Source organism: Ranitomeya imitator, chromosome 3, assembly GCF_032444005.1.
Source record: "Ranitomeya imitator isolate aRanImi1 chromosome 3, aRanImi1.pri, whole genome shotgun sequence".
Lineage (NCBI taxonomy): Eukaryota > Metazoa > Chordata > Amphibia > Anura > Dendrobatidae > Ranitomeya > Ranitomeya imitator.
In genome coordinates this window covers 15,437,515-15,463,904 of record NC_091284.1, presented here as the reverse complement: position 1 = coordinate 15,463,904, position 26,390 = coordinate 15,437,515, and the positions used below count along the sequence as shown (strand labels likewise).

Sequence of the window (26,390 nt, the reverse complement as noted above, 5' to 3'; positions counted from 1 at the left end):
TGATCATAGCGGAGATTACTGGGGTGGTCTGATGTTAGGTAAGTGATCATAGCGGATATTACTGGGGTGATCTGATGTTAGGTAAGTGATCATAGCGGAGATTACTGGGGTGATCTGATGTTAGGTAAGTGATCATAGAGGAGATTACTGGGGTGGTCTGATGTTAGGTAAGTGATCATAGCGGAGATTACTGGGGTGATCTGATGTTAGGTAAGTGACCATAGAGGAGATTACTGGGGTGATCTAATGTTAAGTAAGTGATCATAGCGGAGATTACTGGGGTGATCTGATGTTAGGTAAGTGATCATATCGGAGATTACTGGGGTGATCTGATGTTAGGTAAGTGATCATAGAGGAGATTACTGGGGTGATCTAATGTTAAGTAAGTGATCATAGCGGAGATTACTGGGGTGATCTGATGTTAGGTAAGTGATCATAGAGGAGATTACTGGGGTGATCTAATGTTAAGTAAGTGATCATAGCGGAGATTACTGGGGTGATCTGATGTTAGGTAAGTGATCATAGAGGAGATTACTGGGGTGATCTAATGTTAAGTAAGTGATCATAGCGGAGATTACTGGGGTGATCTGATGTTAGGTAAGTGATCATAGAGGAGATTACTGGGGTGGTCTGATGTTAGGTAAGTGATCATAGCGGAGATTACTGGGGTGATCTGATGTTAGGTAAGTGATCATAGCGGATATTACTGGGGTGATCAGATGTTAGGTAAGTGATCATAGCGGATATTACTGGGGTGATCTGATGTTAGGTAAGTGATCATAGCGGATATTACTGGGGTGATCTGATGTTAGGTAAGTGATCATAGCGGATATTACTGGGGTGATCTGATGTTAGGTAAGTGATCATAGAGGAGATTAGTGGTGTGATCTGGTGTTAGGTAAGTGATCATAGCGGATATTACTGGGGTGATCTGATGTTAGGTAAGTGATCATAGCAGATATTACTGGGGTGAGCTGATGTTAGGTAAGTGATCATAGCGGAGATTACTGGGGTGATCTGATGTTAGGTAAGTGATCATAGCGGATATTACTGGGGTGATCTGATGTTAGGTAAGTGATCATAGAGGAGATTACTGGGGTGATCTGATGTTAGGTAAGTGATCATAGCGGAGATTACTGGGGTGATCTGATGTTAGGTAAGTGATCATAGAGGAGATTACTGGGGTGATCTGATGTTAGGTAAGTGATCATAGAGGAGATTACTGGGGTGATCTGATGTTAAGTAAGTGATCATAGTGGATATTACTGGGGTGATCTGATGTTAGGTAAGTGACCATAGAGGAGATTACTGGGGTGATCTGATGTTAGGTAAGTGATCATAGCGGATATCACTGGGGTGATCTGATGTTAGGTAAGTGATCATAGAGGAGATTACTGGGGTGGTCTGATGTTAGGTAAGTGACCATAGAGGAGATTACTGGGGTGATCTGATGTTAGGTAAGTGATCATAGCGGATAGTACTTGGGTGATCTGATGTTAGGTAAGTGATCATAGAGGAGATTACTGGGGTGATCTGATGTTAAGTAAGTGATCATAGCGGATATTACTGGGGTGATCTGATGTTAGGTAAGTGATCATAGAGGAGATTACTGGGGTGATCTGATGTTAAGTAAGTGATCATAGCGGATATTACTGGGGTGAACTGATGTTAGGTAAGTGATCATAGAGGAGATTACTGGGGTGATCTGATGTTAAGTAAGTGATCATAGCGGATATTACTGGGGTGATCTGATGTTAGGTAAGTGATCATAGAGGAGATTACTGGGGTGATCTGATGTTAAGTAAGTGATCATAGCGGATATTACTGGGGTGATCTGATGTTAGGTAAGTGATCATAGAGGAGATTACTGGGGTGATCTGATGTTAGGTAAGTGATCATAGAGGAGATTACTGGGGTGATCTGATGTAAGGTAAGTGATCATAGCGGATATTACTGGGGTGATCTAATGTTAGGTAAGTGATCATAGAGGAGATTACTGGGGTGATCTGATGTTAAGTAAGTGATCATAGCGGATATTACTGGGGTGATCTGATGTTAGGTATGTGGTCATAGCGGATATTACTGGGGTGATCTGATGTTAGGTAAGTGATCATAGAGGAGATTACTGGGGTGATCTAATGTTAAGTAAGTGATCATATCGGATATTACTGGGGTGATCTGGTGTTAGGTAAGTGATCATAGCGGAAATTACTTGGGTGATCTGATGTTAGGTAAGTGATCACAGCGGATATTACTGGGGTGATCTGATGTTAGGTAAGTGACCATAGAGGAGATTACTGGTGTGATCTGGTGTTAGGTAAGTGATCATAGCGGATATTGGGTGATCTGATGTTAGGTAAGTGATCATAGCGGATATTACTGGGGTGATCTGATGTTAGGTAAGTGATCATAGCGGAGATTACTGGGGTGATCTGATGTTAGGTAAGTGACCATAGAGGAGATTACTGGGGTGATCTGATGTTAGATAAGTGATCATAGAGGAGATTACTGGGGTGATCTGATGTTAAGTAAGTGATCATAGAGGAGATTACTGGGGTGATCTGATGTTAGGTAAGTGATCATAGCGGATATTACTGGGGTGATCTGATGTTAAGTAAGTGATCATAGCGGATATTACTGGGGTGATCTGATGTTAGGTAAGTGACCATAGAGGAGATTACTGGTGTGATCTGATGTTAGGTAAGTGACCATAGCGGATATTACTGGGGTGATCTGATGTTAGGTAAGTGATCATAGCGGATATTACTGGGGTGATCTGATGTTAGGTAAGTGATCATAGCGGATATTACTGGGGTGATCTGATGTTAGGTAAGTGATCATAGCGGATATTACTGGGGTGATCTGATGTTAGGTAAGTGATCATAGAGGAGATTAGTGGTGTGATCTGGTGTTAGGTAAGTGATCATAGCGGATATTACTTGGGTGAGCTGATGTTAGGTATGTGATCATAGCGGATATTACTGGGGTGAGCTGATGTTAGGTAAGTGACCATAGCGGAGATTACTGGGGTGATCTGGTGTTAGGTAAGTGACCATAGCGGATATTGGGTGATCTGATGTTAGGTAAGTGATCATAGCGGATATTGGGTGATCTGATGTTAGGTAAGTGATCATAGCGGATATTACTGGGGTGATCTGATGTTAGGTAAGTGATCATAGCGGGTATTACTGGGGTGATCTGATGTTAGGTAAGTGACCATAGCGGATATTACTGGGGTGAGCTGATGTTAGGTAAGTGATCATAGAGGAGATTACTGGGGTGATCTGATGTTAGGTATGTGATCATAGCGGATATTACTTGGGTGAGCTGATGTTAGGTAAGTGATCATAGCGGAGATTACTGGGGTGATCTGATGTTAGGTAAGTGATCATAGCGGATATTACTGGGGTGATCTGATGTTAGGTATGTGATCATAGCGGATATTACTTGGGTGAGCTGATGTTAGGTAAGTGATCATAGCGGAGATTACTGGGATGGTCTGATGTTAGGTAAGTGATCATAGCGGAGATTACTGGGGTGATCTGATGTTAGGTAAGTGATCATAGCGGATATTACTGGGGTGATCTGATGTTAGGTATGTGATCATAGCGGAGATTACTGGGGTGATCTGATGTTAGGTAAGTGATCATAGCGGATATTACTGGGGTGATCTGATGTTAGGTAAGTGATCATAGCGGATATTACTGGGGTGGTCTGATGTTAGGTAAGTGATCATAGCGGAGATTACTGGGGTGATCTGATGTTAGGTAAGTGACCATAGAGGAGATTACTGGTGTGATCTGGTGTTAGGTAAGTGACCATAGCGGATATTGGGTGATCTGATGTTAGGTAAGTGATCATAGCGGATATTGGGTGATCTGATGTTAGGTAAGTGATCATAGCGGATATTACTGGGGTGATCTGATGTTAGGTAAGTGATCATAGCGGAGATTACTGGGGTGATCTGATGTTAGGTAAGTGACCATAGCGGATATTGGGTGATCTGATGTTAGGTAAGTGACCATAGCGGATATTACTGGGATGGTCTGATGTTAGGTAAGTGATCATAGCGGATATTACTGGGGTGATCTGATGTTAGGTAAGTGATCATAGCGGAGATTACTGGGGTGATCTGATGTTAGGTAAGTGACCATAGCGGATATTGGGTGATCTGATGTTAGGTAAGTGACCATAGCGGATATTACTGGGGTGATCTGATGTTAGGTAAGTGATCATAGCGGATATTACTGGGGTGATCTGATGTTAGGTAAGTGATCATAGAGGAGATTAGTGGTGTGATCTGGTGTTAGGTAAGTGATCATAGCGGATATTACTTGGGTGAGCTGATGTTAGGTATGTGATCATAGCGGATATTACTGGGGTGAGCTGATGTTAGGTAAGTGACCATAGCGGAGATTACTGGGGTGATCTGGTGTTAGGTAAGTGACCATAGCGGATATTGGGTGATCTGATGTTAGGTAAGTGATCATAGCGGATATTGGGTGATCTGATGTTAGGTAAGTGATCATAGCGGATATTACTGGGGTGATCTGATGTTAGGTAAGTGATCATAGCGGGTATTACTGGGGTGATCTGATGTTAGGTAAGTGATCATAGAGGAGATTACTGGGGTGATCTGATGTTAGGTATGTGATCATAGCGGATATTACTTGGGTGAGCTGATGTTAGGTAAGTGATCATAGCGGAGATTACTGGGGTGATCTGATGTTAGGTAAGTGATCATAGCGGAGATTACTGGGGTGATCTGATGTTAGGTAAGTGATCATAGCGGATATTACTTGGGTGAGCTGATGTTAGGTAAGTGATCATAGCGGAGATTACTGGGGTGATCTGATGTTAGGTAAGTGATCATAGCGGATATTACTTGGGTGAGCTGATGTTAGGTAAGTGATCATAGCGGAGATTACTGGGATGGTCTGATGTTAGGTAAGTGATCATAGCGGAGATTACTGGGGTGATCTGATGTTAGGTAAGTGATCATAGCGGATATTACTGGGGTGATCTGATGTTAGGTATGTGATCATAGCGGAGATTACTGGGGTGATCTGATGTTAGGTAAGTGATCATAGCGGATATTACTGGGGTGGTCTGATGTTAGGTAAGTGATCATAGCGGAGATTACTGGGGTGATCTGATGTTAGGTAAGTGACCATAGCGGATATTACTGGGGTGATCTGATGTTAGGTAAGTGACCATAGCGGATATTGGGTGATCTGATGTTAGGTAAGTGATCATAGCGGATATTGGGTGATCTGATGTTAGGTAAGTGATCATAGCGGATATTGGGTGATCTGATGTTAGGTAAGTGATCATAGCGGATATTACTGGGGTGATCTGATGTTAGGTAAGTGATCATAGCGGATATTACTGGGATGGTCTGATGTTAGGTAAGTGATCATAGCGGATATTACTGGGGTGGTCTGATGTTAGGTAAGTGATCATAGCGGATATTACTAGGGTGATCTGATGTTAGGTAAGTGATCATAGCGGAGATTACTGGGGTGATCTGATGTTAGGTAAGTGATCATAGAGGAGATTACTGGAATGGTCTGATGTTAGGTAAGTGATCATAGCGGAGATTACTGGGGTGATCTGATGTTAGGTAAGTGATCATAGCGGATATTACTGGGGTGATCTGATGTTAGGTATGTGATCATAGCGGAGATTACTGGGGTGATCTGATGTTAGGTAAGTGATCATAGCGGATATTACTGGGGTGATCTGATGTTAGGTAAGTGATCATAGCGGATATTACTGGGGTGGTCTGATGTTAGGTAAGTGATCATAGCGGAGATTACTGGGGTGATCTGATGTTAGGTAAGTGACCATAGAGGAGATTACTGGTGTGATCTGGTGTTAGGTAAGTGACCATAGCGGATATTGGGTGATCTGATGTTAGGTAAGTGATCATAGCGGATATTACTGGGGTGATCTGATGTTAGGTAAGTGATCATAGCGGAGATTACTGGGGTGATCTGATGTTAGGTAAGTGATCATAGCGGATATTACTGGGATGGTCTGATGTTAGGTAAGTGATCATAGCGGATATTACTGGGGTGGTCTGATGTTAGGTAAGTGATCATAGCGGATATTACTGGGGTGATCTGATGTTAGGTAAGTGATCATAGCGGATATTACTAGGGTGATCTGATGTTAGGTAAGTGATCATAGCGGATATTACTGGGGTGATCTGATGTTAGGTAAGTGATCATAGCGGAGATTACTGGGGTGATCTGATGTTAGGTAAGTGATCATAGAGGAGATTACTGGAGTGGTCTGATGTTAGGTAAGTGATCATAGCGGAGATTACTGGGGTGATCTGATGTTAGGTAAGTGACCATAGAGGAGATTACTGGGGTGATCTAATGTTAAGTATGTGATCATAGCGGAGATTACTGGGGTGATCTGATGTTAGGTAAGTGATCATAGCGGATATTACTGGGGTGATCTAATGTTAAGTAAGTGATCATAGCGGAGATTACTGGGGTGATCTGATGTTAGGTAAGTGACCATAGAGGAGATTACTGGGGTGGTCCAATGTTAGGTAAGTGATCATAGTGGATATTACTGAGGTGATCTGATGTTAAGTAAGTGATCATAGCGGAGATTACTGGGGTGATCTGATGTTAGGTAAGTGATCATAGCGGATATTACTGGGATGGTCTGATGTTAGGTAAGTGATCATAGCGGATATTACTGGGGTGATCTGATGTTAGGTAAGTGATCATAGCGGGTATTACTGGGGTGATCTGATGTTAGGTAAGTGATCATAGCGGATATTACTTGGGTGAGCTGATGTTAGGTAAGTGATCATAGCGGAGATTACTGGGGTGAGCTGATGTTAGGTAAGTGATCATAGCGGAGATTACTGGGGTGATCTGATGTTAGGTAAGTGATCATAGCGGAGATTACTGGGGTAATCTGATGTTAGGTTAGTGATCATAGCGGAGATTACTGGGGTGATCTGATGTTAGGTAAGTGATCATAGCGGAGATTTCTGGGGTGATCTGATGTTAGGTAAGTGATCATAGTGGATATTACTGGGGTGATCTGTTGTTAGGTAAGTGATCATAGCGGAGATTACTGGGGTGATCTGATGTTAGGTAAGTGATCATAGCGGAGATTACTGGGGTGATCTTATGTTAGGTAAGTGATCATAGAGGAGATTACTGGGGTGATCTAATGTTAAGTAAGTGATCATAGCGGAGATTACTGGGGTGATCTGATGTTAGGTAAGTGATCATAGAGGAGATTACTGGGGTGATCTAATGTTAAGTAAGTGATCATAGCGGAGATTACTGGGGTGATCTGATGTTAGGTAAGTGATCATAGAGGAGATTACTGGGGTGATCTAATGTTAAGTAAGTGATCATAGCGGAGATTACTGGGGTGATCTGATGTTAGGTAAGTGATCATAGAGGAGATTACTGGGGTGGTCTGATGTTAGGTAAGTGATCATAGCGGAGATTACTGGGGTGATCTGATGTTAGGTAAGTGATCATAGCGGATATTACTGGGGTGATCTGATGTTAGGTAAGTGATCATAGCGGAGATTACTGGGGTGATCTGATGTTAGGTAAGTGATCATAGAGGAGATTACTGGGGTGATCTGATGTTAGGTAAGTGATCATAGAGGAGATTACTGGGGTGATCTGATGTTAAGTAAGTGATCATAGCGGATATTACTGGGGTGATCTGATGTTAGGTAATTGATCATAGCGGAGATTACTGGGGTGATCTGATGTTAGGTAAGTGATCATAGAGGAGATTACTGGGGTGATCTGATGTTAGGTAAGTGATCATAGAGGAGATTACTGGGGTGATCTGATGTTAGGTAAGTGATCATAGCGGATAGTACTTGGGTGATCTGATGTTAGGTAAGTGATCATAGAGGAGATTACTGGGGTGATCTGATGTTAAGTAAGTGATCATAGCGGATATTACTGGGGTGATCTGATGTTAGGTAAGTGATCATAGAGGAGATTACTGGGGTGATCTGATGTTAAGTAAGTGATCATAGCGGATATTACTGGGGTGAGCTGATGTTAGGTAAGTGATCATAGAGGAGATTACTGGGGTGATCTGATGTTAAGTAAGTGATCATAGCGGATATTACTGGGGTGATCTGATGTTAGGTAAGTGATCATAGCGGATATTACTGGGGTGATCTGATGTTAGGTAAGTGATCATAGAGGAGATTACTGGGGTGATCTGATGTTAGGTAAGTGATCATAGAGTAGATTACTGGGGTGATCTGATGTTAAGTAAGTGATCATAGCGGATATTACTGGGATGATCTGATGTTAGGTAAGTGATCATAGCGGATATTACTGGGGTGATCTGATGTTAGGTAAGTGATCATAGAGGAGATTACTGGGGTGATCTAATGTTAAGTAAGTGATCATATCGGATATTACTGGGGTGATCTGGTGTTAGGTAAGTGATCATAGCGGAAATTACTTGGGTGATCTGATATTAGGTAAGTGATCACAGCGGATATTACTGGGGTGATCTGATGTTAGGTAAGTGACCATAGAGGAGATTACTGGTGTGATCTGGTGTTAGGTAAGTGATCATAGCGGATATTGGGTGATCTGATGTTAGGTAAGTGATCATAGCGGATATTACTGGGGTGATCTGATGTTAGGTAAGTGATCATAGCGGAGATTACTGGGGTGGTCTGATGTTAGGTAAGTGATCATAGCGGATATTACTGGGGTGATCTGATGTTAGGTAAGTGACCATAGAGGAGATTACTGGGGTGATCTGATGTTAGATAAGTGATCATAGAGGAGATTACTGGGGTGATCTGATGTTAAGTAAGTGATCATAGAGGAGATTACTGGGGTGATCTGATGTTAAGTAAGTGATCATAGAGGAGATTACTGGGGTAATCTGATGTTAGGTAAGTGATCATAGCGGAGATTACTGGGGTGATCTGATGTTAGGTAAGTGACCATAGAGGAGATTACTGGTGTGATCTGATGTTAGGTAAGTGACCATAGCGGATATTACTGGGGTGGTCTGATGTTAGGTAAGTGATCATAGCGGATATTGGGTGATCTGATGTTAGGTAAGTGATCATAGCGGATATTACTGGGGTGATCTGATGTTAGGTAAGTGATCATAGAGGAGATTAGTGGTGTGATCTGGTGTTAGGTAAGTGATCATAGAGGAGATTAGTGGTGTGATCTGGTGTTAGGTAAGTGATCATAGCGGATATTACTGGGGTGATCTGATGTTAGGTAAGTGATCATAGAGGAGATTAGTGGTGTGATCTGGTGTTAGGTAAGTGATCATAGAGGAGATTAGTGGTGTGATCTGGTGTTAGGTAAGTGATCATAGCGGATATTACTGGGGTGATCTGATGTTAGGTAAGTGACCATAGAGGAGATTACTGGTGTGATCTGGTGTTAGGTAAGTGACCATAGCGGATATTGGGTGATCTGATGTTAGGTAAGTGATCATAGCGGATATTGGGTGATCTGATGTTAGGTAAGTGATCATAGCGGATATTACTGGGGTGATCTGATGTTAGGTAAGTGATCATAGCGGGTATTACTGGGGTGATCTGATGTTAGGTAAGTGACCATAGCGGATATTACTGGGGTGAGCTGATGTTAGGTAAGTGATCATAGAGGAGATTACTGGGGTGATCTGATGTTAGGTAAGTGATCATAGCGGATATTACTGGGGTGATCTGATGTTAGGTATGTGATCATAGCGGATATTACTGGGGTGATCTGATGTTAGGTAAGTGATCATAGCGGAGATTACTGGGGTGATCTGATGTTAGGTAAGTGATCATAGCGGAGATTACTGGGGTGATCTGATGTTAGGTAAGTGATCATAGCGGATATTACTGGGGTGATCTGATGTTAGGTATGTGATCATAGCGGAGATTACTGGGGTGATCTGATGTTAGGTATGTGATCATAGCGGATATTACTGGGGTGATCTGATGTTAGGTAAGTGATCATAGCGGATATTACTGGGGTGATCTGATGTTAGGTATGTGATCATAGCGGATATTACTGGGGTGATCTGATGTTAGGTAAGTGATCATAGCGGAGATTACTGGGGTGATCTGATGTTAGGTAAGTGATCATAGCGGATATTACTGGGGTGATCTGATGTTAGGTATGTGATCATAGCGGAGATTACTGGGGTGATCTGATGTTAGGTAAGTGATCATAGCGGATATTACTGGGGTGATCTGATGTTAGGTAAGTGATCATAGCGGATATTACTGGGGTGGTCTGATGTTAGGTAAGTGATCATAGCGGAGATTACTGGGGTGATCTGATGTTAGGTAAGTGACCATAGAGGAGATTACTGGTGTGATCTGGTGTTAGGTAAGTGACCATAGCGGATATTGGGTGATCTGATGTTAGGTAAGTGATCATAGCGGATATTGGGTGATCTGATGTTAGGTAAGTGATCATAGCGGATATTACTGGGGTGATCTGATGTTAGGTAAGTGATCATAGCGGGTATTACTGGGGTGATCTGATGTTAGGTAAGTGACCATAGAGGAGATTACTGGGGTGATCTGATGTTAGGTATGTGATCATAGCGGAGATTACTGGGGTGATCTGATGTTAGGTAAGTGATCATAGCGGGTATTACTGGGGTGATCTGATGTTAGGTAAGTGATCATAGCGGATATTACTGGGGTGGTCTGATGTTAGGTAAGTGATCATAGCGGAGATTACTGGGGTGATCTGATGTTAGGTATGTGATCATAGAGGAGATTACTGGGGTGATCTGATGTTAGGTAAGTGATCATAGAGGAGATTACTGGGGTGGTCTGATGTTAGGTAAGTGACCATAGAGGAGATTAATGGGGTGATCTGATGTTAGGTAAGTGACCATAGAGGAGATTACTGGGGTGATCTGATGTTAAGTATGTGATCATAGCGGAGATTACTGGGGTGATCTGATGTTAGGTAAGTGACCATAGAGGAGATTACTGGGGTGATCTGATGTTAGGTATGTGATCATAGCGGAGATTACTGGGGTGATCTGATGTTAGGTAAGTGACCATAGAGGAGATTACTGGGGTGATCTGATGTTAGGTAAGTGATCATAGCGGAGATTACTGGGGTGATCTGATGTTAGGTAAGTGACCATAGAGGAGATTACTGGGGTGATCTGATGTTAAGTATGTGATCATAGCGGAGATTACTGGGGTGATCTGATGTTAGGTAAGTGACCATAGAGGAGATTACTGGGGTGATCTGATGTTAGGTATGTGATCATAGCGGAGATTACTGGGGTGATCTGATGTTAGGTAAGTGACCATAGAGAAGATTACTGGGGTGATCTGATGTTAGGTAAGTGATCATAGCGGAGATTACTGGGGTGATCTGATGTTAGGTACGTGACCATAGAGGAGATTACTGGGGTGATCTGATGTTAAGTAAGTGATCATAGAGGAGATTACTGGGGTGATCTGATGTTAGGTAAGTGATCATAGAGGAGATTACTGGGGTGATCTGATATTAGGTAAGTGATCATAGCGGAGATTACTGGGGTGATCTGATGTAAAGTAAGTGATCATAGAGGAGATTACTGGGGTGATCTGATGTTAGGTAAGTGACCATAGAGGAGATTACTGGGGTGAGCTGATGTTAAGTAAGTGATCATAGAGGAGATTACTGGGGTGAGCTGATGTTAGGTAAGTGACCATAGAGGAGATTACTGGGGTGATCTGATGTTAAGTAAGTGATCATAGAGGAGATTACTGGGGTGATCTGATGTTAGGTAAGTGATCATAGCGGAGATTACTGGGGTGATCTGATGTTAGGTAAGTGACCATAGAGGAGATTACTGGGGTGATCTGATGTTAAGTAAGTGATCATAGAGGAGATTACTGGGGTGATCTGATGTTAGGTAAGTGATCATAGAGGAGATTACTGGGGTGATCTGATATTAGGTAAGTGATCATAGCGGAGATTACTGGGGTGATCTGATGTTAAGTAAGTGATCATAGAGGAGATTACTGGGGTGATCTGATGTTAGGTAAGTGACCATAGAGGAGATTACTGGGGTGAGCTGATGTTAAGTAAGTGATCATAGAGGAGATTACTGGGGTGATCTGATGTTAGGTAAGTGACCATAGAGGAGATTACTGGGGTGATCTGATGTTAAGTAAGTGATCATAGCGGAGATTACTGGGGTGATCTGATGTTAGGTAAGTGACCATAGAGGAGATTACTGGGGTGATCTGATGTTAAGTAAGTGATCATAGAGGAGATTACTGGGGTGAGCTGATGTTAGGTAAGTGACCATAGAGGAGATTACTGGGGTGATCTGATGTTAAGTAAGTGATCATAGCGGAGATTACTGGGGTGATCTGATGTTAGGTAAGTGACCATAGAGGAGATTACTGGGGTGATCTGATGTTAAGTAAGTGATCATAGAGGAGATTACTGGGGTGGTCTGATGTTAGGTAAGTGACCATAGAGGAGATTACTGGGGTGATCTGATGTTAGGTAAGTGACCATAGAGGAGATTACTGGGGTGATCTGATGTTAGGTAAGTGACCATAGAGGAGATTACTGGGGTGATCTGATGTTAGGTAAGTGACCATAAAGGAGATTACTGGGGTGATCTGATGTTAGGTATGTGACCATAGAGGAGATTACTGGGGTGATCTGATGTTAGGTAAGTGACCATAAAGGAGATTACTGGGGTGATCTGATGTTAGGTAAGTGACCATAGAGGAGATTACTGGGGTGATCTGATGTTAGGTAAGTGAGCATAGAGGAGATTACTGGGGTGATCTGATGTTAGGTAAGTGACCATAGAGGAGATTACTGGGGTGATCTGATGTTAGGTAAGTGACCATAGAGGAGATTACTGGGGTGATCTGATGTTAGGTAAGTGACCATAGAGGAGATTACTGGGGTGATCTGATGTTAGGTAAGTGACCATAGAGGAGATTACTGGGGTGATCTGATGTTAGGTAAGTGACCATAGAGGAGATTACTGGGGTGATCTGATGTTAGGTATGTGACCATAGAGGAGATTACTGGGGTGATCTGGTGTTAGGTAAGTGATCATAGAGGAGATTACTGGAGTGATCTGATGTTAGGTAATTGATCATAGCGGATATTACTGGGGTGATCTGATGTTAGGTAAGTGATCATAGAGGAGATTACTGGGGTGATCTGGAGTTAGGTAAGTGATCATAGTGGAGATTACTGGGGTGATCTGATGTTAGGTATGTGGTCATAGGGGAGATTACTGGGGTGATCTGGTGTTAGGTAAGTGATCATAGCGGATATTACTGGGGTGATCTGATGTTAGGTAAGTGACCATAGAGGAGATTACTGGGGTGGTCTGATATTAGGTAAGTGATCATAGTGGAGATTACTGGGGTGATCTGATGTTAGGTATGTGGTCATAGGGGAGATTACTTGGGTGATCTGGTGTTAGGTATGTGATCATAGTGGAGATTACTGGGTGATCTGATGTTAGGTATGTGGTCATAGGGGAGATTACTGGGGTGATCTGGTGTTAGGTAAGTGATCATAGCGGATATTACTGGGGTGATCTGATGTTAGGTAATTGATCATAGCGGATATTACTGGGGTGATCTGATGTTAGGTAAGTGATCATAGCGGATATTACTGGGGTGATCTGGAGTTAGGTAAGTGATCATAGTGGAGATTACTGGGGTGATCTGATGTTAGGTATGTGGTCATAGGGGAGATTACTGGGGTGATCTGGTGTTAGGTAAGTGATCATAGCGGATATTACTGGGGTGATCTGATGTTAGGTAAGTGACCATAGTGGATATTACTGGGGTGATCTGATGTTAGGTAAGTGATCATAGAGGAGATTACTGGGGTGATCTGGTGTTAGGTAAGTGACCATAGAGGAGATTACTGGGGTGATCTGGTGTTAGGCACCTGACCATAGAGGAGATTACTGGGGTGATCTGGTGTTAGGTAAGTGATCATAGAGGAGATTACTTGCAGTAATTGGACACTTTGTAGATCTACAGTAATCTGTGTCTTGGGACAGAAGCGCATTCTGCATCTTTCACTAGTGCTGCTCTCAGAAGCGACTTCTCGGCATCTTTCTTTGGTGGTCCGTCTGATGAAGACCCCGCTGTATGGGCCCAAACGTCTATGTAGATTGATTGCATCAGAATTTCCGTGCCGAGCCCATTCTTGTCGCTGTACTTACGGTGCGGGACGCTCCTCGACCACGGATCACATCTTTCCATGTGTTGCATCTTTTTGCAGCCACTACAGGAGGAGTTGACCTTAGTGCGGGGATCCAGAAGCAAACACAGCAATGGGTGGGAAGACGTCAGGAGCGAGGCGTGGAAAGAGTCCGGAAAATCATCGAGAAAGCCGAGAAGGCCAAATCCAAAATCTCACAGAGAAAACAGGAATGGGATGACCTGTAAGTTATAAAGCTAAAATCCAAGATCACCGCACACCGCTGACTACAATGTATCCAGGATCACCGCACACACCGCTGACTACAATATATCCAGGATCACCGCACACACCGCTGACTACAATATATCCAGGATCACCGCACACACCGCTGAGTACAATATATCCAGGATCACCGCACACACCGCTGACTACAATATATCCAGGATCACCGCACACACCGCTGACTACAATGTATCCAGGATCACCGCACACACCGCTGAGTACAATGTATCCAGGATCACCGCACACACCGCTGACTACAATATATCCAGGATCACCGCACACACCGCTGAGTACAATATATCCAGGATCACCGCACACACCGCTGACTACAATGTATCCAGGATCACCGCACACACCGCTGACTACAATGTATCCAGGATCACCGCACACACCGCTGACTACAATATATCCAGGATCACCGCACACACCGCTGACTACAATATATCCAGGATCACCGCACACACCGCTGAGTACAATATATCCAGGATCACCGCACACACCGCTGACTACAATATATCCAGGATCACCGCACACACGGCTGAGTACAATATATCCAGGATCACCGCACACACCGCTGAGTACAATATATCCAGGATCACCGCACACACCGCTGACTACAATGTATCCAGGATCACCGCAAACACCGCTGAGTACAATATATCCAGGATCACCGCACACACCGCTGAGTACAATATATCCAGGATCTCCGCACACACCGCTGAGTACAATGTATCCAGGATCACCGCACACACCGCTGACTACAATATATCCAGGATCACCGCACACACCGCTGACTACAATATATCCAGGATCACCGCACACACCGCTGACTACAATGTATCCAGGATCACCGCACACACCGCTGACTACAATAGATCCAGGATCACCGCACACACCGCTGACTACAATATATCCAGGATCACCGCACACACCGCTGACTACAATATATCCAGGATCACCGCACACACTGCTGAGTACAATATATCCAGGATCACCGCACACACCGCTGACTACAATGTATCCAGGATCACCGCACACACTGCTGAGTACAATGTATCCAGGATCACCACACACACCGCTGAGTACAATGTATCCAGGATCACCGCACACACCGCTGACTACAATGTATCCAGGATCACCGCACACACTGCTGACTACAATATATCCAGGATCACCGCACACACCGCTGACTACAATATATCCAGGATCACCGCACACACCGCTGACTACAATATATCCAGGATCACCGCACACACCGCTGACTACAATATATCCAGGATCACCGCACACACTGCTGAGTACAATGTATCCAGGATCACTGCACACACCGCTGAGTACAATATATCCAGGATCACCGCACACACCGCTGACTACAATGTATCCAGGATCACCGCACACACTGCTGACTACAATATATCCAGGATCACCGCACACACCGCTGACTACAATGTATCCAGGATCACCGCACTCACCGCTGACTACAATGTATCCAGGATCACCGCACACACCGCTGACTACAATGTATCCAGGATCACCGCACACACCGCTGACTACAATGTATCCAGGATCACCGCACACACCGCTGAGTACAATATATCCAGGATCACCGCACACACCGCTGACTACAATGTATCCAGGATCACCGCACTCACCGCTGACTACAATATATCCAGGATCACCGCACACACCGCTGAGTACAATATATCCAGGATCACCGCACACACCGCTGAGTACAATATATCCAGGATCACCGCAAACACCGCTGAGTACAATGTATCCAGGATCACCGTACACACTGCTGAGTACAATGTATCCAGGATCACCGCACACACCGCTGAGTACAATATATCCAGGATCACCGCAAACACCGCTGAGTACAATATATCCAGGATCACCGCACACACCGCTGAGTACAATATATCCAGGATCACCACACACACCGCTGAGTACAATATATCCAGGATCACCGCACACACCGCTGAGTACAATATATCCAGGATCACCGCACACACCGCTGACTACAATGTATCCAGGATCACCGCACACACTGCTGACTACAATATATCCAGGATCACCGCACACACCGCTGAGTACAATATATCCAGGATCACCGCAAACACCGCTGAGTACAATGTATCCAGGATCACCGCACACACCGCTGACTACAATATATCCAGGATCACCGCACACACCGCTGAGTACAATATATCCAGGATCACCGCACACACTGCTGAGTACAATATATCCAGGATCATCATCACCGCACACAACGCTGACTACAATATATCCAGGATCACCGCACACACCGCTGAGTACAATATATCCAGGATCACCGCACACACCGCTGACTACAATATATCCAGGATCACCGCAAACACCGCTGACTACAATATATCCAGGATCACCGCACACACTGCTGAGTACAATGTATCCAGGATCACTGCACACACCGCTGAGTACAATATATCCAGGATCACCGCACACACTGCTGACTACAATATATCCAGGATCACCGCACACACCGCTGACTACAATATATCCAGGATCACCGCACACACTGCTGAGTACAATATATCCAGGATCACCGCACACACTGCTGACTACAATATATCCAGGATCACCGCACACACCGCTGACTACAATGTATCCAGGATCACCGCACACACTGCTGAGTACAATGTATCCAGGATCACCGCACACACCGCTGACTACAATATATCCAGGATCACCGCACACACTGCTGAGTACAATGTATCCAGGATCACCGCACACACTGCTGAGTACAATGTATCCAGGATCACCGCACACACTGCTGACTACAATATATCCAGGATCACCGCACACACTGCTGAGTACAATATATCCAGGATCACCGCACACACCGCTGACTACAATATATCCAGGATCACCGCACACACCGCTGAGTACAATGTATCCAGGATCACCGCACACACTGCTGAGTACAATATATCCAGGATCACCGCAAACACCGCTGACTACAATATATCCAGGATCACCGCACACACCGCTGACTACAATATATCCAGGATCACCGCACACACTGCTGAGTACAATGTATCCAGGATCACTGCACACACCGCTGAGTACAATATATCCAGGATCACCGCACACACCGCTGAGTACAATATATCCAGGATCACCGTACACACTGCTGACTACAATATATCCAGGATCACCGCACACACCGCTGACTACAATATATCCAGGATCACCGCACACACCGCTGAGTACAATATATCCAGGATCACCGCACACACTGCTGAGTACAATATATCCAGGATCACCGCACACACTGCTGAGTACAATGTATCCAGGATCACCGCACACACTGCTGACTACAATATATCCAGGATCACCGCACACACCGCTGACTACAATATATCCAGGATCACCGCACACACTGCTGACTACAATATATCCAGGATCACCGCACACACCGCTGACTACAATGTATCCAGGATCACCGCACACACCGCTGAGTACAATATATCCAGGATCACCGCACACACCGCTGAGTACAATATATCCAGGATCACCGCACACACCGCTGACTACAATATATCCAGGATCACCGCACACACCGCTGACTACAATATATCCAGGATCACCGCACACACCGCTGAGTACAATATATCCAGGATCACCGCACACACTGCTGACTACAATATATCCAGGATCACCGCACACACCGCTGACTACAATATATCCAGGATCACCGCACACACTGCTGAGTACAATATATCCAGGATCACCGCACACACCGCTGAGTACAATATATCCAGGATCACCGCACACACCGCTGACTACAATGTATCCAGGATCACCGCACACACCGCTGAGTACAATATATCCAGGATCACCGCACACACCGCTGACTACAATGTATCCAGGATCACCGCACACACCGCTGACTACAATGTATCCAGGATCACCGCACACACTGCTGAGTACAATATATCCAGGATCACCGCACACACTGCTGACTACAATATATCCAGGATCACCGCACACACCGCTGACTACAATGTATCCAGGATCACCGCACACACCGCTGAGTACAATATATCCAGGATCACCGCACACACCGCTGAGTACAATATATCCAGGATCACCGCACACACCGCTGAGTACAATATATCCAGGATCACCGCACACACTGCTGACTACAATATATCCAGGATCACCGCACACACCGCTGAGTACAATATATCCAGGATCACCGCACACACCGCTGAGTACAATATATCCAGGATCACCGCACACACCGCTGACTACAATGTATCTAGGATCACCGCACACACCGCTGAGTACAATATATCCAGGATCACCGCACACACTGCTGAGTACAATGTATCCAGGATCACCGCACACACCGCTGAGTACAATATATCCAGGATCACCGCACACACCGCTGAGTACAATATATCCAGGATCACCGCACACACTGCTGAGTACAATGTATCCAGGATCACCGCACACACCGCTGACTACAATATATCCAGGATCACCGCACACACTGCTGAGTACAATATATCCAGGATCACCGCACACACCGCTGAGTACAATATATCCAGGATCACCGCACACACTGCTGAGTACAATGTATCCAGGATCACCGCACACACCGCTGACTACAATATATCCAGGATCACCGCACACACTGCTGAGTACAATGTATCCAGGATCACCGCACACACCGCTGAGTACTATATATCCAGGATCACCGCACACACCGCTGAGTACAATATATCCAGGATCACCGCACACACCGCTGAGTACAATATATCCAGGATCACCGCACACACCGCTGAGTACAATATATCCAGGATCACCGCACACACCGCTGAGTACTATATATCCAGGATCACCGCACACACTGCTGACTACAATGTATCCAGGATCACCGCACACACCGCTGACTACAATATATCCAGGATCACCGCACACACCGCTGACTACAATATATCCAGGATCACCGCACACACTGCTGACTACAATATATCCAGGATCACCACACACACCGCTGACTACAATATATCCAGGATCACCGCACACACCGCTGAGTACAATGTATCCAGGATCACCGCACACACCGCTGACTACAATATATCCAGGATCACCGCACACACCGCTGACTACAATATATCCAGGATCACCGCACACACCGCTGAGTACAATGTATCCAGGATCACCGCACACACCGCTGACTACAATATATCCAGGATCACCGCACACACCGCTGAGTACAATGTATCCAGGATCACCGCACACACTGCTGACTACAATATATCCAGGATCACCGCACACACCGCTGACTACAATGTATCCAGGATCACCGCACACACCGCTGACTACAATGTATCCAGGATCACCGCACACACTGCTGAGTACAATGTATCCAGGATCACCGCACACACTGCTGAGTACAATGTATCCAGGATCACCGCACACACCGCTGACTACAAGACTGTGGAGACCTGGGTGTCGTAACCAGTGCCTTCCCCCCTCCCATCAATCCCGTAATCAAACACACACAGTCCTAGGTGGGTTGAACAGGTCGGTCACAGTTTATTAATTAAATAATCGGAGAAAGGGCAATTACATATCGTAACGAGCGGCTCGCGCCGAGCTCCTGTCCGTGATCGACAGGGGAATTGGCCCAACGAGCGGTTACGACCTTTGCCCTCCTCCGCTTTTTCCGCTGTGACTTAATAAAGGTTACCAGGGTTTAGTTCTATCAACATACGTAATAATTTTTTTTTTTTTTTTTTAAACTTACAACATAATTCACACATTTACATTCTCCTGCGGGTTAGTATCATAATTAGCCTTTAAAAGGGAGGGTGGGTGGGACAAAAGCTTCCAGGTGTCCTGCCGAGAGTGAAAGAGAAAGTTCTCGGCCGGACACCTGGATTTAACCCCTGTAGGAGTGGCCGTAGGACCCCTCCCCTCTAGTGCCCACTGGCCGGCTGGGGGTCTTCCAATTAATGCATCACTAAGGGGGAGTGATGCTAGGGGGGATCTGGCACAGACATTCTTTACGTGCAGCTCTCTGTGTGCTCCCCAGTCAGAGACGCGCACCTTAATCAGTACCGCGTCTGCCAGACTGTGGAGACCTGGGTGTCGTAACCAGTGCCTTCCCCCCTCCCATCAATCCCGTAATCAAACACACACAGTCCTAGGTGGGTTGAACAGGTCGGTCACAGTTTATTAATTAAATAATCGGAGAAAGGGCAATTACATATCGTAACGAGCGGCTCGCGCCGAGCTCCTGTCCGTGATCGACAGGGGAATTGGCCCAACGAGCGGTTACGACCTTTGCCCTCCTCCGCTTTTTCCGCCACGGAGGATCCCGTGTATTATCTACGCGGGACTCCGACCCCACCCCTCGATGTTAGGGCCTGTTCAACCCCATCCTGTAAACCAGACAGAAAAATATCGAGGCCAATGTCCGTTAGGTGTACTCCGTCCGGCCTTAGTTGTGGCGTGTTATCCCCTTGTAACGGGAGGTGACGGATCACGATACCGCCTCTTCCTCTCACATATTTTCCAATCCGAGCATTGAATTTACCCCTTGTCCGTTCTATGGCTCTTTTATCTCTTGCTCTTCGCCAGACGGCCCGTGGTGTTATATCCGACCACACCAGGATCATGTTCCTGTAAAGACAGCTGAACCAATCCATATCCGTTGTCACCCATTTGTACAATTCGGCCACCTTTTGTATCCATATCCGTTGTCAACCATTTGTTCAATTCGGCCACCTTTTGTTTGCCAAGGTCATTGCCACCCGTGTGTACCACCATTACCACAGGGCTTTCCGCCCTCCTTGCTATGCCAACCATCTCCTTGAACACCTGTTTCCACTGGAGGCCTCTGACACCCCTCCATTTAACTTTTATGCCCGGGAGGTAAAGATTTGTTCCTCCTGGCCGCAGTTTGGCCCTCTCCTTGGCCCAGTAAACGTAGGAATCTCCTACAACCCAAACTTCAACCCCTGTAAGAGACAACACATGTTAATTAAGCAAGTCGGGTCTTATGTATCTGGCGAAGTATGCGGACTTCCAGCGACCCATTCTCTGCGCCTCGGCCTCTGACACTCCTGCCTTAGCTGCCGCTGTGGCCGCCCCTATGCGGAACGAATGTGTTCCGTACTCCTTTGGATTAGCGCCGGTTTTTCCCAAGCATAGCTTGAACATTGCCTGGAATTGGTACTTGGTCAGAGGGGACATGTCTTTATGAGTGAAGAAAAATTCTACCAGCGTGTCTTATCCCGGCGTATCTTCTAACCATTTTTAGCGGACAAGCTGGGCCATCTGTAGAGTTAACTAGGACCCATGTGCCCCTACCGGTGGGATAGCATTTGGACTTTCGAACCCTGATGCGCAGGGCGTCGCTGCATATAACTATGCCCTCATTAATTAGGCCTCCTTCCGACGCAGCAATCAGTTCCTGCAATAGTCTCAGTGAAATGGGGCGGCGACATTCCTGGCTTGGCTGAAGCCTTTTCCCACCTTTTATGGCTTGTCTTATGCAGAAGGACTTAGTTACGTCTACCCATCCCTAATAGATGAAAGAAAAATGCTAGCCCCGATAATTTCCGTAATAAAAATTCGCTTGTAACCGCGCTTCGTGCTCCGTCGCATTCGTCGACTGGCCTACCAATAAATAAAGAAGAAATTTACTTTTACTGGGGATAGAAACCATGTTTCCCACTCTTCAGTGAAAGAGCTTAACCACTCAGCCATCAGCTGAACTGGCTGAATTAGTGAGCGCCACTCCTCCCAAGCCTTACCATACACCTGCTAGGCCCGGATTAAGGGCATCAATGATTGTCCACTGTATCCCACAGGGACAGTGGACACAGGATACCCAGGGGTTGCGCGTTGGGCTGCTGGATTCTGAAAGCCTGCCAATTGGAAAACAACAATGGGTTAATGATATTATCATCTACTTCCGCCACCACGGTGGCTCTACACCAAATATTGTTTTCAAGGCATATCATCGCTAGCCGGCGCAAGAGAGCGAGTATGGGCAAGGATGAAGAAGACATGTGATTTAAACTCTTCGCTGTTTTCGTATTTTTAGTTTGGAAACGAATGTTCATGTTTCTCAACTGATCGGCCCATATCTCCAACGCTGCTACTACCGCAAACAATTCCCATAGGGCCGGGTCTTGCCCCCACTTTGTTGTCGTCCAATTCTCTGGCCAACCAGAATGGCACCATTGTTTTTTATAGATTGTTGCAAAACCCTCTGTTTTGTTCCACCCTAATGTCAGCCCTAATTCTTTGCTTGTGATCTCTCTAACCATGACGCACGTGTGACCGTTGTACGATTGTAGGAACGTCTGCCATACCAGCAGATCTGCTTTTAGCGAACGAGTGAGCCTAATTCTATGGCCGTGCTGAGAAGCGCCTTTTGTTGCCAAAGATAGTCTGCGTGAGAATGCTCTGCCGGCCGGCATTACGCGGCAGGCGAACGTCAGTAAACCCCATAACGCCTGCATTTGCTGTAGGGTTACCTTCTTAACTTCGCGGAAGCCTTTCGACATTTGTTGGGTTTTTTGTATTCTATCCTCTGGTAAGCGGAACACCATCATGTTGGTATCTATTTCGATGCCCAAGAAGGGCAATACATTACATGGACCCTCTTTTTTTTTTTTTTTTTTTTTTTTTTTTTTTTTTTGGTGACAATGGCACGCCGAATTTGAGTGAGATAGATTTGAATTTTTCTTGTAAATCGGAGCAGAGATTAAAATCACTGGGGCCGACGAACAGGAAATCGTCGAGGTAGTGAATTAGGGATTTACTGCCCGTTTCGTACTGAACTACCCAATCTAGGAAGGTGCTGAACAGCTCGAAATAGTGACATGAGATGGAACATCCCATCGGGAGGCACATGTCGAAGTAATAGTGTTGGTCCACTTTGCAGCCCAGAAGGTGGAAACATTCGGGTGCATGGGTAGCAAACGGAATGCCGATTCAATGTCGTATTTGGCTAGCAGGGCGCCTGGTCCGGCTGCCCGGACTAGTTCTACCGCTGTATCGAAAGACACATACGAGACAGAAGCTTTTTCTGGGGAAATAGCATCGTTAACCGAATCGCCCTTTGGGTGAAAATGATGGATTAAACGGTATTTACCGGGTTCCTTTTTTGGTATGATGCCTAACGGAGAAATTGTAATGTTTTTGAAGGGGAGCGACTTAAAGGGGCCTGCTATTCTACCCAATTCTACCTCCTTCCCAATTTTTGTCTAAGAATTTTGGGAATTCGCGAGCCGATTTTAGGTTATCGGATAGGGTTGGCGTTCTTGTTAGCCTAAAGGGAATAAAGAACCCGTCGGAGAAGCCTGATTGCAGTTGCTGAGCCGCTTCCTTATTGGGGTAAAGCTTTAGCCAGGGGGCCACCCTTAATACAGCCCAATACTACGAAGGCCTGGAGCCGATTATTCATGGTTAATCCGATTTTTGATCTCCCCCTATCGAAAACCCTATCGTTAGCTTTATCCACCGTTTGTTGGTCCGCTGATAACAGCGACCATATGTCAATATAATTGTTGCTCCTGATTTTCTGACTAATTTCCTGATCTATAGTTAAAGCTATTTTTGATCCAGATCTTTGTTCACCACTTATCCGTTTGGATGTGATAGTTGTAGGCGTAACTCCTTTACCGCTGAAGTTAGCTCCATTTCCTTTATGTTAACCCTGTAACATAAGATTTCCTCGTTACCCTTGCGCTGTGCGCTGTGTGACTCTGGACGAGTGTGCTCCGATCCTGGAGGAACCCCCGCAGATGTTGACGGGGGGATGTCGCAGGACGGGGAAACTCTGGCTCCCGCTACAGCGAGGGATTGGTCGATGTGCTGGCCGATGCACTGAATATCGTGCGTTGGAGCCCGATTACTACCACATAGTGGCGGATTAATGGCTCTGTCTTCAGCGACTGCATTGCAGTTGTCGTGGCTGGTAGCCGCGGGGGATTGTTCTTCCCTGGCTGGTTCGCTACCCTTGGAACACTCACCGCTGCGTGATTCTGGACGAGTGTACACCGATCCTGGAGGAACCCCCGCAGATGTTGACGGGGGGATGTCGCAGGACGGGGAAACTCTGGCTCCCGCTACAGCGAGGGATTGGCCGATGTGCTGGCCGATGCACTGAATATCGTGCGTTGGAGCCCGATTACTACCACATAGTGGCGGATTAATGGCTCTGTCTTCAGCGACTGCATTGCAGTTGTCGTGGCTGGAAGCCGCGGGGGATTGTTCTTCCCTGGCTAACACTCACCGCTGCGTGATTCTGGACGAGTGTACACCGATCCTGGAGGAACCCTGCGTGGTGGTTGTTGTGGCTGGAAGCCGCGGGGGATTGTTCTCCCCAGCTGAAAGCCCTAGAGGGTGCCCACGATTTAGAGGACTTGCCACGTGCAGGATGACTCTTATCCGGACTTAGCGACACCTCGGACCCCTCGGATGTTGCTGATGACAGCCATCCTGTGGCCCGGGATCTGCGGCGGCTCCTATGGGAGCTGCGTCTGCGACGGTGACGGGAGGGGCGTTTAGAGGAGTGGCGGGAACGGCGACGGGAGTTATCTGCCGTTATTATGCGGTGCAATGGGGGGGATTCTATCAGTAGACAGAGGGGGATAATTGGCCGTAGCTGGTCCTGTAACGCTAATCGGAAGGGGGGGCGTCAGTAGGTAACCATATTCCTCCCCATTGCTGGGATTTGACGGGGCGGCGGTTACCGGATAATTTTTATTTAGGTTTTGGGCAGTGGGGGGAGGTGATAATGTGTTTGTGCTTAGTGCGTTTACTGCGATGTCGCCGTGATTCCCGCTGCGCGGCTGTTGAGCGCCTTGCTCGGTCCCATGGGACCGAACAACGCGCTCTTCAGCCGCCCTGTGACCTCTCCGGCCTGACCCCTGATACCCCCGTACAGGCATCAGGGCTGCGTCTGCCGGGGGTAGGCTGGAGGTCAGACCAGGTGACAAATCAGCACGCTGATCGGTCGATTTCGACCGATCAGCGCACTGTGGGGAAAGTGAGGGGTTAAAACCAGCCCCCAGGTTACCCCCTGCGGGCAGCGTATATGTGCCCGCAGGGAAGGCAACCGAGGACTGGCCAGCGCTGTGTTCAGCGCTCATCTGCGGTGACCGGAAGTGGCTGGGCGGGGACCGGAAGTGGCTGGGCGGAGCCTCCCAGCACTCCGAGCGGTGTCCGAGTCCTCCGGAAGACGCCTGCAGCTGCGAGGCGGCGAGGCCCTCCCCTCCCCGACCTGGAGCCGCTCCGGGGCGCGGGGTAAGCGGGCGGATCGCCTGCAACCCGGCGCCACCACCGGCCTCTCCGGAGCGGCCGGGGAAGGGGGCGACACCGTCCGCCGCCAGGCGCCGCCGGATGTAGCCCCGCACAGCCGGGACGGAGCCACCGGCGCCGGCTGCCCATCGCCGCCCTCTGCCCCCACCGGAGTCCGGACCAGAGCCGGCGAGGAGATGCCGGCCACCCTCCGACGGGTGCGACGCCCGGCTCTACCCCGCCGCCTTCGAGAGGCCCCCAGACCATCTACAGCCGAGGGGCCCGGCACCGACAGCGGCGCAGAGAGGGGCCCCTGTCCAGCGATCGGGGCCGGACCAAACGACGGACCGCAGGGTGCTGGTGCTCCCGAAGGTATTGGAGGTGAGCTGGGCACGATGGCGGAGGGGTGAGGGAGAACAGCCGGCAGCAGAGAGCCTTCGCACATGGCTCTGTACAGCTCCGACCTCCAACCTGTCGGGAGCCGGCGTGCTCGCACGCAGCGGGGGTGACCTAGGCCTAGGGGGGGGGGGGACCCGGAGACGCAGGCGTGAGGGAGGACAAATTTTCTGGACCGGATAAGGGAACAGTGAGCAG

The 26,390-nt window shown here is 46.9% G+C and overlaps 1 protein-coding gene across 1 annotated transcript in view; it reads left to right on the top strand.

The window, feature by feature from the left end:
* The window catches only part of CFAP44 (cilia and flagella associated protein 44), a 256,160-nt gene that overhangs the window by 84,523 nt on the left and 145,247 nt on the right, over positions 1-26,390 (top strand). The window contains exon 24 of the mRNA XM_069760527.1: positions 14,280-14,442. Within this exon, the coding sequence (XP_069616628.1) occupies positions 14,280-14,442 (163 nt within the window). The remainder of the gene's footprint in view (positions 1-14,279; positions 14,443-26,390) is intronic.